Raw genomic sequence first — 13965 nt, 5'->3', positions numbered from 1 at the left:
TCATCTGGCAGCTCCACCTCATATGCATTTCTTGAGTCATGTTTTTTCAGAATTTTGCAGGGGCCAAATTTCTTCATTTTTAGCTGCTTGTAAGTACCGATTGAAAATCTTTCTTTTCGTAAGTGTACCATGACTAGATCTCCTACTTGGAATTCCTTATGTCTTCTCCTTTGATCAGCTCTAGCTTTATACTCTTGATTCATCTTGGTAATGTGTGCTTGAACCTCCTCATGTAGATGCTTGATATGTTCAGCAAATTCCTCAGCTTCAACACTTGTCCTCTCCCCTTGTTCTATCTTCCTCAATTCTGGTGCAGTCCTTGGGCTACTCCCATATACAATTTGGAATGGTGATTTTCCAGTACTCCTATTGACAGAGTTATTATAAGAAAACTCTGCCTGTGGTAGAATCAAATCCCATCCCTTGGGCTTATCCCCAACTAAACATCTCAGCAAATTGCCCAGACTTCTGTTTACCACTTCTGTTTGGCCATCAGTTTGTGGGTGATGCGTGGAACTGAATTTCAAGTCTGTTCTCAACTTTTTCCACAATGTCCTCCAGAAATACCCCACAAATTTAGTATCTCTGTTAGAAACTATACTCCTTGGAAGACCATGTAGAAGATCTTACCACCTCTTTGAAAAACAAGTCTGCAATATGAACAACATCATGAATTTTGTGGCATGGAATGAAATCTGCCATTTTGAAGAACTTATCAACCACCACGAATACTGAGTCATTACCCCTTTGTGTCATTGGAAATCCAAGAACAAAATCCATACTTATGTCCTCCCATGGCCTTGATGGAACAGGCAATGGCTGATATAGGCCAGTATTGTGACTAAACCCGTTGGCAACTTGACAAACCTGACAACTTTGTACAAACTTCTTCACATCCTGTGAAATTTGAGGCCAAAAATAATGTTCTCTAAGAATGGCAATGGTTTTATCTCGACCAAAATGTCCCGCCATCCCTCCACTGTGTTTCTCCTTAATCAAATTTTTCCTCATGGAACTCCTTGGAATGCACAATTGATTACCTTTGAACAACATGCCATCCTAAATCAAATAGTCTAACCACTTGGTTCTATCTACAACAACATGTTCTTTACAAGCTTTCTAGGCTTCAGCAAAATCAGGATCCTGAGGGTACAAATTCTTGAGTTCATCAAACCCAACTACTTCAACCTGCATTACTGTAAGCAACAACTGTCTCCTACTTAGTGCATCTGCAACTCTATTGGATTTTCCACTTCTATGCTTCAATACAAATGTATAACTCTGCAAGAACTCTACCCACTTCATATGCCTCTGATTCAATTTACCTTGGCTATTTAGGTACTGTAATGCCTGATGATCAGTATACAAAACAAATTCTTTTGGCAATAAATAATGCCTCCATTTCTTTAAGGCCTGAACTATTGCATAGAACTCTTGATCATAAACAGAATACTTCTTCTTTGCATCATTCAATTTTTCACTAAAATATGCAATAGGCTTACCTTTTTGGCTTAATACAGCCCCAATAGCACTGCCACTAGCATCACAATCCACCTGGAACACTTTTCTTAAATCTGGAAGTGCCAACACAGGTTGTTCTGTTACCTTCTTCTTCAGCAATTCAAAACTTCTCGCAGCTGCTGCAGTCCATTTGAACTCTTTTCTATCCCCTCTTATTGTATCAGTTAGGGGTGCACATATGCCACTAAAATTCTTAATAAACTTTTTGTAAAAACTAACCAGACCATGAAATGATCTTACCTCAGTAGCAGACCTTGGAGTAGGCCATTCCAAGATGGCTTTTACCTTCTCCGGATCCATTTTGAGACCTTCAGGTGATATAACAAACCCCAAATAGACTAACTCCCATTTTGCAAAGTTACACTTCTTCAGATTAATTAACAATTTCTCTTCCCTTAGCCTTTCAAGGACACTATGAATATGCAATAAATGTTCTTCAAAAGTCTTTTTGAAAATAAAAATATCATCCAAATAAACAATAACAAATTTTCCCAAGAACTTCTTAAGTACTCATTCATGAGCCGCATGAAGGTGCTTGGGGCGTTCGTCAATCCAAAGGGCATGACTAGCCACTCATAAAGACCCTCCTTGGTCTTGAAGGCTGTTTTCCACTCATCTCCTTCTTGAATCTGTATCTGGTGATAACCACTCTTCAGATCTATCTTTGTGAAGTACTGAGCTCCACTCAAGCAGTCTATAATATCATCCATCCTTAGCAAAGGAAACCGGTACTTGATGGTGATCCTATTTATAGCTTGAGAATCTGTACACATCCTCCACTCTCCATCCTTCTTTGGTGTGAGTACTGCAGGTACTGCACATGGACTCAGGCTCTCTCGAATCAAGCCCTTCCTCAACAACTCCTGAACCTGTTTATTTAGCTCCTCTATTTCAGTAGGAGTCATCCTGTGGGTAGCCTTGTTAGGCAAACTAGCTCCTGGAATCAGATCTATCTGATGACTGATTTGCCTTACTGGTGGCAATCCATCTGGAACATTATCAAAGATAACATCTCCAAACTCCTTTAGTAAATCTGAAACTTCAAATGGTATTTCACTACTACCTTCTTTATCTTTCGTAGGAATCAAAGCATAGCACATATGCTGATGTTTCATGCCATCTAAAAACTTCCTTCCATCAACAAGACAAATCCTAGCACTGCTACATAGGTATTTCATCTTCCTTTTTCATGGGCTTCAATTTATGGCGAACTCCATCCTTTGTGAGAGAGTATGTGTTTGCATGTCCATCATGCACTGCATGTCTATCAAACTGCCATGGTCTACCCAACAATAGATGGCAAACATCCATCGAAATAACATCACAGAGAACTTCATCATGGTAACTCCCAATTTTGAATTTTACTAAACATTGTTCACTTACCAAGACCTTATGATCATCTTTTACCCAAGCAATCCTATAGGGTTGTGGATGTTTCTCCCTCTTGAGCTTCAACTTAGAGACCATCTCTTCTGATACCAAGTTATCAGTTCTACCACCATCAATGATCACATCACAACATTTATCCTCACACTTGCATCTGGTACGGAACAAACTCCTCCGTTGTCTTGGTTCAATCTCACCACTTAGTAGGACTCTTTCATTTACCAAGGTCTCTCCTCTTTCTGCATCCTCTGAATGTGATGATTGTGCATCCTCATCCACATGAGCAACCCTAGCTTGGCCCTTAGCTCTCCTATCTGTCCTTCCTTGTCGTTGAGGGCATTCAAAGGCACGATGACCTTCTTCATTGCAATGGAAACAGGTACCACAAAAGCCTCCTCTTCCTTGTCCATGTCCTCTACGCCTTCCTATCTGATTTCCAAAGTCTTGATCATGGGAGCGATTGAAACCCTCATTCCTCTGGTTCCTGCTAGTACCCACATCTTCATTTTTCTTTTGGGTTTCATTGCGGCCTCTAGATGATCTACCGCTTCCCCTTCCTCTTTGACCACGCCCTCTTTGTCTTCCTTCAAACTTTTTATTTAGCTTCTCTTCAACTTGTAGGGCAAACTGATATGCCTCTTCAACGCTGGTCATTCTTACCAGACTTAATTCCTCCTAGATGCTAGGTTGCAACCCACTAATATAACGAGCAACTTTCTCCTTATTTGCTTTTGCATGCCCTGCTCTAATCAAGAGTCGGTAAAATTCCTCTGTATATTCTTGGACTGATCTTCCTGCTTGCTTTAACCCATGCATCTTCTTAAACAAATCAAGCTCGTAGTCCACAGGAATGAACTGCTTTTTCAATTTGTCCACCATGCGATCCCATCTTGTGATCTTCTCTTTTCCTCTTCTGTTTCTTTCCAATTGAACCTCTTGCCACCAGATTTTGGCATGGCCTTTCAGTTTGTCCTTTGCAAACTTAACCCTATCTGAGTCCCTTATATCCTCATACTCAAAGTATTCTTCCAGTTCATTGATCTAATCGATCAACTCATCTGGTTTCAGATTTCTTGAAAATACACCCACTTCAATTGTAGGTCTTTTCCCAAACTTAGTAATGGCCCTAAAAAGCCTTTCCTCTGCATGATTCAAAACTTCCTCGTCAAATTTCCCTTCTGGTTCCATAACTTCTTTTTCATTGTCATCCTCACTGTTGTCACCAACAGCAACATTTGCTCCTCTACGGAGCTCCTCTTGCAATGCTTGCACCTGCCTTTGGAGGGCTCTAACCTCCTTAGGATTAACAACTCTGGCCCTTCCACCACGTTCTCTTCATGGAGGCATCTTCTAACTCGATCCCACAACCACACAGTCCTGGTGAAAACTGCCTCACAGTCGGCGCTCTGTCTACACACTCAGAAAAACCTGCTCTGATACCACTTGATGGGGACACAACCCAAGAACAAAATGGACACAACAGAAAGAGAAAATTATATTAACTAAGAAAATAAGCTAGTACAATAGTACAGAGAAAATAAACTTCAAAACATGCCCTAAGGGCTTACAATAGCATAAATCTAGAGATAATTTCTCTTTACAGTACCTCCTCTCAAACTCCACTCCGAACTGCCTTTTACAATGCTAGAAATCTCCTTAAATAGACCCCGAAGGGTTAAGGACTAGGAGTACATTCTAGAAAGTGCTAGTAGGCATCCACCGATCAAATAGAAGGTTCCAAAAGCTACGTTAGAAGTCGATGCAAATCTAGAAGAATCCAGAAATGGTAATCGAACTTCCGGGAGGCATAACTTTTGAACCATAGCTCCGATTGACGAACCGTTTACATTTTCGAAAAGCTCTCGAAGCGCTCTATAGCCCTATGGACAAGCTTCACTCGTCTCCCATTTTTCGGCCCCTTTTTGAGGTCATTTAATGCCCCTAACCTGACTTTGAAGCATTCTTAGGAGGTCTCTAAAACTCGAAAAACTTCAATAACTTTCAAACCGTGGGGCCTTTTGACCTGATTCTTTTTTTAGAATGCTCTAAATCACAATTATATGCATCTGGCCAATTCACACTTTCTAGGTCACCAAAATGATGGCCAAATTGCATGCTCCTATTTTTTCAAGATTTTCTAGCTCACTGATAGTGGAACTGTGAGAGTTGGAACCTTTATTTGGCTCAAATGGGTATCCAAAAATGAAAACAAATGAAACAGAAACTAAGTCTAAGTACATTTTTTTGAGTGATACAAGATTGCCCTTATACCTCTGGATGCTCCTGCATCAATCAGGGAACTATGTCAGAGGCTGAATGAGATCTTTTAGACAGAAAGGCACTCAGAAGCATTCGATTATGCTTGGGACCATCAGTGGCATTTAATATTACAAACGCAAAGACGACATAAGATTTGATGAAAACCCTATCGACACTTTATGAAAAGCCCTCCACTTCAAACAAGGTATTTTTCATGAAGCTTTTATTTAATACGAAAATGGCAAAAGGTGGATCTGTTGCAGATCATCGAAATGAGTTTAATACTATTACTAGTCAGTTATCTTTTGTGGGTATCAATTTTGATGAAGAAATTAGAGCTCTCTTGATTTTGTGTTCTTTGCTTGAAAGCTGGAATGGCTTGGTAATGGCGGTGAGTAATTCTATTCTTGGATCTAGTATCCTAAAATATGATGAAGTGATCGGTGTTGTTTTGAGTGAGGAAACTCGTAAGAAATCCTCAGGTGGATCTACATCAGAAAGTGCTTTGAATGCACAAAGTAGGGGCAGAACGACTGAAAGAGGAAGTAACTCTGGAAATCGTGAGAAATCAAGAGGAAAGTCAAAGGGGAGGAGGTCTTAATTGAGAGGACCAAATGATTGCTGGTACTGTGGAAAATCAGGGCACAAAAAGAAAGATTGCTAGAATCGAAAGAAAAATGAAGGAGATAAATCAGATGAAGACAAGGAGGCAAATGTGGTAAGTAAAAAATCCGAAGAGGATGCTTTGCTTCTGTCTTTAGAGAGTGTTGATGATTCATGAGTTTTAGATTCTGGTGCTTCATTTCATGCTACACCTCATAGAGATTATTTTATTGATTATGTTCAAGGGGATTTGGGCTTGTTTATTTAGAGGATAATGAACCCTGTCAAATTGTTGGAAAGGGAAAAATTAAGATAAGTTGCAGAATGGGAATCATTGGCTACTACATGAGGTAAGACATGTTCCAAAACTAAGTCAGAATTTAATTTCAGCAGGGCAACTCGGTGATGAGGGTTTGTAGTTACTTTTAATGATAAAAATTGGAAGGTTTCAAAAGGTTCCCTTGTAGTAGCAAAAGGTGTGAAAGTAGGCACCTTATATCTTTGTACAGGTCATATTGTTCTTTCTACTTTGATTGTTTCAGAGAAAAATGAATGTTCAGGAACAATTGTTGCAGTTGAGCAGAGAGAACAAATAGTTGCTATAGATTTTGATACAGCGTTGTGGCACAATAGACTTGGGCACATGAGTGAAAAAGGTATGAAAGTACTTGATTCAAAGAAAGTTTTACCAGGTCTAAAATGTGTGAATATGGATTTTTTTGAAAATTGTGTGTATGAAAAACAAAAGAGAGTGAGTTTTGTAAAGACTGGGAAGGAAAACAAAAAGGTGAAATTAGAGCTTGTGCATATAGATGTATGGTGTAATGCCCCGCCTGGAGATCCTTGGAAACAAGGATTCAAATCAAGCCAAGATATTTTTTTTTACAAGCATGAATGCACATGACAACATCATACAGGGATCACAACGATCGCAACGGAAGACTTCAACACAATCTCGGCAACCAACGAATCTCCGAATGCCACTACCCAACTGACAGACCCAAACAAAAGCCAACAACCACCACAACAAGATGAGGGAACAAGAAATGACCACTCATCAACAAAACACCAAGCTGGGATAATATGCAGAATCTCAAAATTTGGCTAAGCCTAAAATCCTGAAGCCTTGAAAATTGGCTAAGTCTAGATTTTTGAAGCCCTGAAATTTCCTAGAATCCATAACTTATCTCTGAGAGGTCTGAAACCTATCTCAAATGATTTGTCGCATATATTAAAATATATCTTATACTTAAACGATATATTTTAAACCCCGAAGAACTACAATAGAAACCCAATAACTGAATTTCAAAAGAAACTTACTGAATTCAAAATGCAACAACATAGGATTGAAGAACGCCCAAAAGGGTATCCAAATCAACTCTCAAAAAGATCGGATCACAAAGAAAAGTGCCCGTTGATGGCACGCGCAGGTTTTTCACAAAAATCGTGTGACACTTTTTACTAAGGGAGGGCGACACTTCTCCCTTACTGAGTGCGACACTTCTCAAGAAGGCGTGCGATACTGGAAAAGTATCGCGCGACATTTCTCATAAAGCCGTGCGACACTCTTTCAGTGTCATACGACACTTTTCCAATAATGCGTGCGACACTTTATAGTATCATGCAACATTTTTTCTATGGGCGTGCGATACTTTATCAGTGTCGCACAATGCTGAACAAATGTCGTCCATAGAAAGTAAAAACACTTCTAGAACTCAAAAATGGGGAAAAACCAACAAAAGAACCTCCACACCGGGGAGTACCGGATCCACAAAGGCTCGAGGAATGAACACTCGAGTGCAAGAACAACACGGAATGAAGAACATCAAACCATCTAAACTACAGCAACATAGAACACACTGAATATAAACATCGCATAGAACAAAGGCAACATCGCAATGAACATAAATACATCTCAGGAACAAAACAACCAAACTAAGTACGCGGTTCCTCCCAACCGTCAATAGCATCATAAGACCATCGTGGGTCCTAGCCATCCCCCGCGCGTAACATCCCAAGCCACCGACCAGATCGTCAGTACTGTCGTAATAGGGATGTCACTACTAAAACATGCAACAAAATAAGCATAAGAAAATCTAACATGCTAGTAGTAAAGCATAAAGATAATCCCAGTAGATAACATCACCTATCACATGTTAAACAGTAGTAAGCAACAGATATACTACTAAATCAAATAACGTCATATAATCATATGCTAAACATCATGATAAGGGAATGCGTCAAGTAAACTAACATCATCTAAACATGATATACAAGCATTCCAATGAAAGCATAAATCACAAGAAAGCATACTCCAGAACCCAAAGTACCAAGTGAAGACATCCAGCAACGGTCGCACTAGGACAAAAGATCGCCTCTGTACATCGATCCCTAGCAGTGGTGAGGGTAGCTACGCCTTCCAACCACGTGGCACCCATAGGTCCACACCCGCCATGCTGACGGAGATAAAGATCCAACCACAAACACACAAAAATCACAACATCCATGGTTAACACTCATGCCAGACAGTATGATGGCTGAAGCAAGAACCTAAGACAATGCAAGGAGTACAGGTCCTGGTTAGACACTCAAAAGGCTACTAAGTAGGGACTAGCATCATGGAGAGTCGCTTGGCATCGACAAGCCCAAGCTCGAATCTGTTTAGCTCATCTGAAGCTTTCCAATTGGTTCAAGCCTATGGCAACATTTTTATTAAATTTCCTAAGTTCACTTACATTAGGGTAGGGGGTTTTGAAGAGGAACCCATGAGATTATGGACTGTTTGGTGATAACCGAAGTATGGCCCAGACAATTGGTCATCGTGGTTAAAAGATTTGTTTCTCAAGGAAAAGTGGAATATGGTGTTTCTTGTAAAGCTTGGTAGGCTTTCTTGTAGAATGATTGAAGACACTATCAACATCGGCTATGACTTCTGCAATTTTGATTTCAAATTTTACCAAGAAAGAAGAGGTTAATAGTAAAGGATTTGCAAGGACACTTGAACTGGAAGGCCAGATTATACCCTTACCCCACCTTGAGGATTATTGGGAGGACTGCCCCAATGAAAGGGAGGTTTACAAGAGAGATCACTCTAGGTTCCTATTGTCTCAAGTGAACTCACTTTAGTTGAAGATGAAAATTAAGGGAGTATAGGATAATAGTTCAGATATTGTTGAACCATGCTATTTGAGCCTAGGTGAAATTACTATGTCTATTATTGATTGGGCTCAGAATGAGGAAGATGATGTTATTAAGAGAACCAAAGATATTGTCAAACACACTAAAGCTTGGTTAAAACATAAGAGAAAGGAGAAAACACCCACCAACCGGTTAGAAAAGATAGATGAAAATCTACAATGTTCCCCTATTTCTAACACAATTCTTTCCATTGATCATGCAGGTGAAGAAGTTCGAGGGAACCAATTGAAAACCAACCTATAGTACAAAGGACTAGGTCCAGTACCAAGTCTCAGAAGCAAACAAAGATGGAAGCTCAGGAATCTGGCAATGTTAATCTAGGTAAAGATAAGGAACAAAATGTTTCATTTGTGGGTGATGAACAACAAGTTCAAGGACTGGTAGACAATGTTATCTAAGTGTTGGATATGATAGTGACCCCTCCTAAAAATACAAAAAAGAGAGAAAATTGATCAACAGTATTGAACTGCCTAATCAATTCAATGAGAAAAAAATGCAACCTAGTTCTTGTATCCATACTAGCTCATGACATGGTAGATATACCGCAAGAACCCCTAGGCCTAAAGAATGAAGAATGCATCAAGGCTTGTTAAAGATTCAAAAATAGGGGAGGTCGTAGTGGAAGTATCTCTTTATAAACCTAAAGAAGGATCTATTGAACAAGATGTCAACAATTTTGAGATGACTAAAGTAAACCTAGGGGTATTAAATAGGGAAACCAAAGAACATTGGTTAGAGTATTCGACTCAACATATCCTCATGCAATCACATAAAGATGCCAAAGAAAAGAGGGAACTCAAGAAAATAATAAATGATATGCCTGAATACATGGATTCCCTTTGAGGATATGGAGCATTACCTTTGGCACAAGTACCTAAAACTTTTGACTCAAAATCCTTAGATAGCAAAAAGCTACTGAAAAAACTACAAACGGGCAAGTTAGTGGCAATTGTAGTGGATCACTAGATAGATGGTGTGATAAAAGATGAAATGAAGCTCACCCAAGAATCTAACACGATCTTCAATGACATGGAAACCCTACTTAGTGAGGTTCAGATCCAATTACTAATTTGGGAGGCAGATGAAACTAAGTGGACTACAATAATCATCTAGATTTCAGAAAAAAGAAGAATATAGCATCTTGAGGTTTCTGATAGAGAATCCCCTAAAGGTTGTTGATGCGGCCATGTTGTATATCATGAAAAAGAATATGAATTGGAGGTGCTTGCTATACAATTCTACAATTGCAGGAGCCCAAACCATTGAGAGAGAAATTAAAAAATGTTTGATAGCTTCACTAAGGACATAAAGATCATTAATCCAACTGGTGACTACAATATGAAGAAGGGAATGGGGATTTAGAAGCAATGATGAAGATCTTCAAGGAGGACATGAAGGCCACAAGAGACGAAGTGAGTAATACGACAACAAACTTCACAAAGGTCGTCCAAGTGGAATCCATGTTACATTTGTGTATGGGTTACCTACCTAATTATGTTGAACCGATTGTTAGAATGAAATGGGATAAAGATGCCTCGAAGATGCGGTTGCTGAGCCTAAAGAATCCTAACTCAAATGTTGTGCAAGAGATCGTGGGTGCCTATTGGGAGTGGAAATTGGCACGTAATGCATTAGGTGAAGAAGAACTGGTTGAAGAAATAGAAAGCGGTGCTACTGCTTAGTTTTATTTTTCTTGATATAGTTCGAACCTTAGGACAAATGTCCTATGAATGTTTTCTTAGATATTATAAGTATCTTTGTTGACTACTAGGAGGTCGGGTTTTCAAGGAGACCTCTTGGTGATCTAAAACTATATAAGTTGAACTGGTAAGGAGAGTAGTGCAACTCGACCCTATTCAATGTAACCCTCCTGTCGTTGGGATGATATGGGGGCCTCGAGGCTAGATTAGGTGCCATTAGGATATCTCAAATCCTGATCACCCCTATTATTAGATTATTAGGTCAGGCCATCTAATCTTCAATAGGCATAGAGCGCCCTCTGTCTATATAGTTGAATCCAAGGGCCCGTAGGGGCCACCCAAGGACAGTTCTTTGCTGGCCTTCTATTTGGGGTAGGTTACACTTTAGAAAAAATACAGGGGAAATTAACATCTTAGTATTTTGGATAGTTACTTTTGATATTTTTGCGGATAGTTGAATCAAGATATCGTAAATGTTTTGAAAGTTTATCTTAAACTTTGAATTCTGATAATATGTGTGTATATATGGGATGATTTGAGTCTTTGTATTCAGATTTATGAATCTTGGTGAATGTTTATTTTAGCACCCTATGTCATCTTACTGTTTTAAATTGTATTGATACTTGGTGTTCAATTGTCATTGAAAAATCATATGTGATTGGCAAGCTATGAGGATTTGAAGACTTTGATCTTTTCTTGCTTTGTTATTGTTTTGAAACTACCTTATCAGAGCACCTTATCTAAGACTAAGAAGGGCAACCTTTATTTTTTTGAGTAAATAGTGAATTTGTTCAATTAGGCTAGAGATTCACCGAAGATCTAACAGGGGTGTTGTACCTTATGCAATTCAGAGGGAAGAAGATCACTAAAGCTTACCCAACTATAGTGGATATTTTTGTCTTCGTAAAGGGGTAATAGGATCCAACTAATCATTATATGTAGGAAAACAAATCTGTTCACTAACAACCCTAATATGAGTGATTTACTTAGATCCAAGCCACTACACTTTTGATTAGCCTTTGAGTTGGTGTTGATTTATTGCTATCACTATTTCCAATTTCTAGATAGTAGTGTAGTTTAGAGGTTCTTCTTGCCCATTACCTGTTCGGCAAGTAAGTGGATTCTTTCTTGAAACAAGAGGAAAGAATATGAGTAACACTGTTTAAAGTACCTCTAACTTCTTCCTTACCTTAGGTTGATCCAAGGATCAATGAGAAGGGGGAGCTTTCCCTTTAAAGTAGGCGAAACTTTGTCTCACATGCTGTGGCTGGTCATCCTATTTTGCAACTGAATTTGCACAAACTGTCGGTTGCAAAATATCCACCCAACAACTAACTTAGTAGCTTTGCTAGTCAAGCTTTCATCTAAGGAGGAGAGCACCGGTAACTTTATGTTAGTGCTACTTATCAGCCTGTTCTGGAGATGCATATCCTCCGTTAGATAATTATGAACCACAAATTCCATAGAAAATGTCACAAGGAAAATGCTCTTAGTCCATCTCACCTATTCCACAACAGCCTGCAGTGGAAGCTGTGGACTATGTCATTTGAGAGTTTGAGACACGACACGCCTGGCACCATTGACCAGTACTTTCTCTCAGATGAAATAGTTCCAACCTTTTCCTTCAAAATTTCCCAACTATGCACATGTCTATGGAATGATATGCGCATGTGTCACACCATGCAGCTCTAAGTGCACGAATAAAGCTCTGTTTTCTAATATCTCACTCAAAGGAGATCTTTTCAGTGTCTCAGACTAATGTTATGAACTCTTCCACAAGTCATTGCGGAATAAGTGCCAGCAAGTTTTGTGAAAATGATCCTCCCAGGAGGCATCCCTGCACAATAATATCTAATGCACCACAATAACTTGCCTCGAGCAATAACAAACTCCTATGGAAGATGGCCGTTGCCCCACACACGCGGAAGGTGGTTTCCTAATAAGTTAGGACAGCAAACTCTTAACCCCGAGCCTAAAGTGCCCTACCGGCTCGCATGGCCCTACTATTCGCCAGGGGCAGTCGAGCGTGCCGGCCCTACCGGCTCGCATGGATTATGGCTCCAGTCGCTTCATAGTCCTCTTGTCCTCCCACCTGTCTCCGGGGTGATTAAGTCTTAACTGGAAATAGAAAAGAAAGGGCACCCCCGGCCAGCCCTTAAAATAGTAGGGGAACTGGATGGTTCAATCCTTGTCACGACTTCTGTTCACTCTAAAACAAATTGCTTGAATGGTGAACAAGACAATGCTGCTAGTTTGAATTATACATGATAGTTGGCAGTCTTGTGCATCTAGGCTGCTAATTATGATTTCTAAGTTTCATGGGTTTCAATCAATAGTTCTTTCAGTTTTAATGCCACTGCATTTCTCTTGTTAAGTATTTCTGTCAATACTTTGCCTTTGCTGTTAGGGATAAATTGATACTGAATGCAGTACACTAATCCTTTTTAACTTCATCCTTAATTGAAATAATTTCTCATATTAGTTTTATTTCAGTATTCTATCATTATTAAAACAAAAATCTTTTAAAGTTTTATGTAGAATGTAGCGAACTTTGCTAGATTTTTCGAACCAGGTATTAATAGTAACATAGTTTACCAGAGTTCATTACTTTTATGAAACAACCATATTGAAATGAAAACAATGCACCACCTTCAAAATTTTGTGTCGGAAACATAATGGCTTACAAGAAGCTAAATAACTGCATTTTCTGAACTACTATGCAACTGTGCAAGGATACAACAGAGACAAATCTTACAGTATATATCCAAATAGATTGTCTCTGCATTTATATTCCCACTCCCATCATGGTCAACTTTCCATTATGAAATAATTGTCCATGGCAAAGTATCTCCATAAATTATTCTTTGTTGCTTAAACTGGATACCTACATAATGAACTTATAAATATCCAAAATTATACAATTGGCAAGGCTTTTATCTAGAGCTAAAGACAAGTTAAAGTTTATCCGCATTGACATCAAATAGCAAGTTTTCCACTAATGACTTTCTCAGTACTTGTTTAAACATTGAAGAGATGAATAAACTCTAGCCCTTTTAAGGGAGGGGGAATCACTCTTGCCTGCCTCATAAATCTCTCCCAATTGCCATCTTGGACGCAGATCTAGCTGTTTCAAAACATCCAAGCAATTAAGTGAGTCTTTAAGTAATCATCGAAATTGAGAAGTCTATTAAAAATTTAAAAATAAACTTCTCATATTTCTATTGCATATAGAAAATTGGTTGAACAAATAGAAGTGGGTAACATTCTTTACAAAAGAAGCCAGAACATAAATTGTTAA

The 13965-nt window shown here is 39.0% G+C and overlaps 1 protein-coding gene across 7 annotated transcripts in view; it reads right to left on the bottom strand.

Moving 5' to 3' along the window:
• Positions 1–13347: 13347 nt before the first annotated feature.
• GCP1 (glycoprotease 1) overlaps positions 13348–13965 on the bottom strand; it is a 263036-nt gene continuing 262418 nt past the window's right edge. For 2 of the 7 annotated variants that reach the window (XM_089792139.1, XM_089792142.1), the window contains 2 exons: positions 13746–13791; positions 13348–13543 (listed from right to left, as the gene is read on the bottom strand). In XM_089792139.1, the coding sequence (XP_089648265.1) occupies positions 13539–13543; positions 13746–13791 (51 nt within the window). In that variant the 3' untranslated portion in view covers positions 13348–13538. Of the gene's footprint in view, positions 13792–13965 lie in introns of all 7 variants that reach the window. The other 5 variants (XM_089792137.1, XM_089792138.1, XR_016353979.1 and 2 more) reach the window with 3 other exon arrangements.

The sequence above is a fragment of the Cupressus sempervirens genome, chromosome 7, assembly GCF_028749045.1.
Source record: "Cupressus sempervirens isolate cs-2001-9-10 chromosome 7, ASM2874904v1, whole genome shotgun sequence".
Taxonomy (NCBI): domain Eukaryota; kingdom Viridiplantae; phylum Streptophyta; class Pinopsida; order Cupressales; family Cupressaceae; genus Cupressus; species Cupressus sempervirens.
The sequence above is the reverse complement of the archived record's forward strand: the minus strand, read 5'-3'. Positions and strand labels throughout refer to the sequence as shown.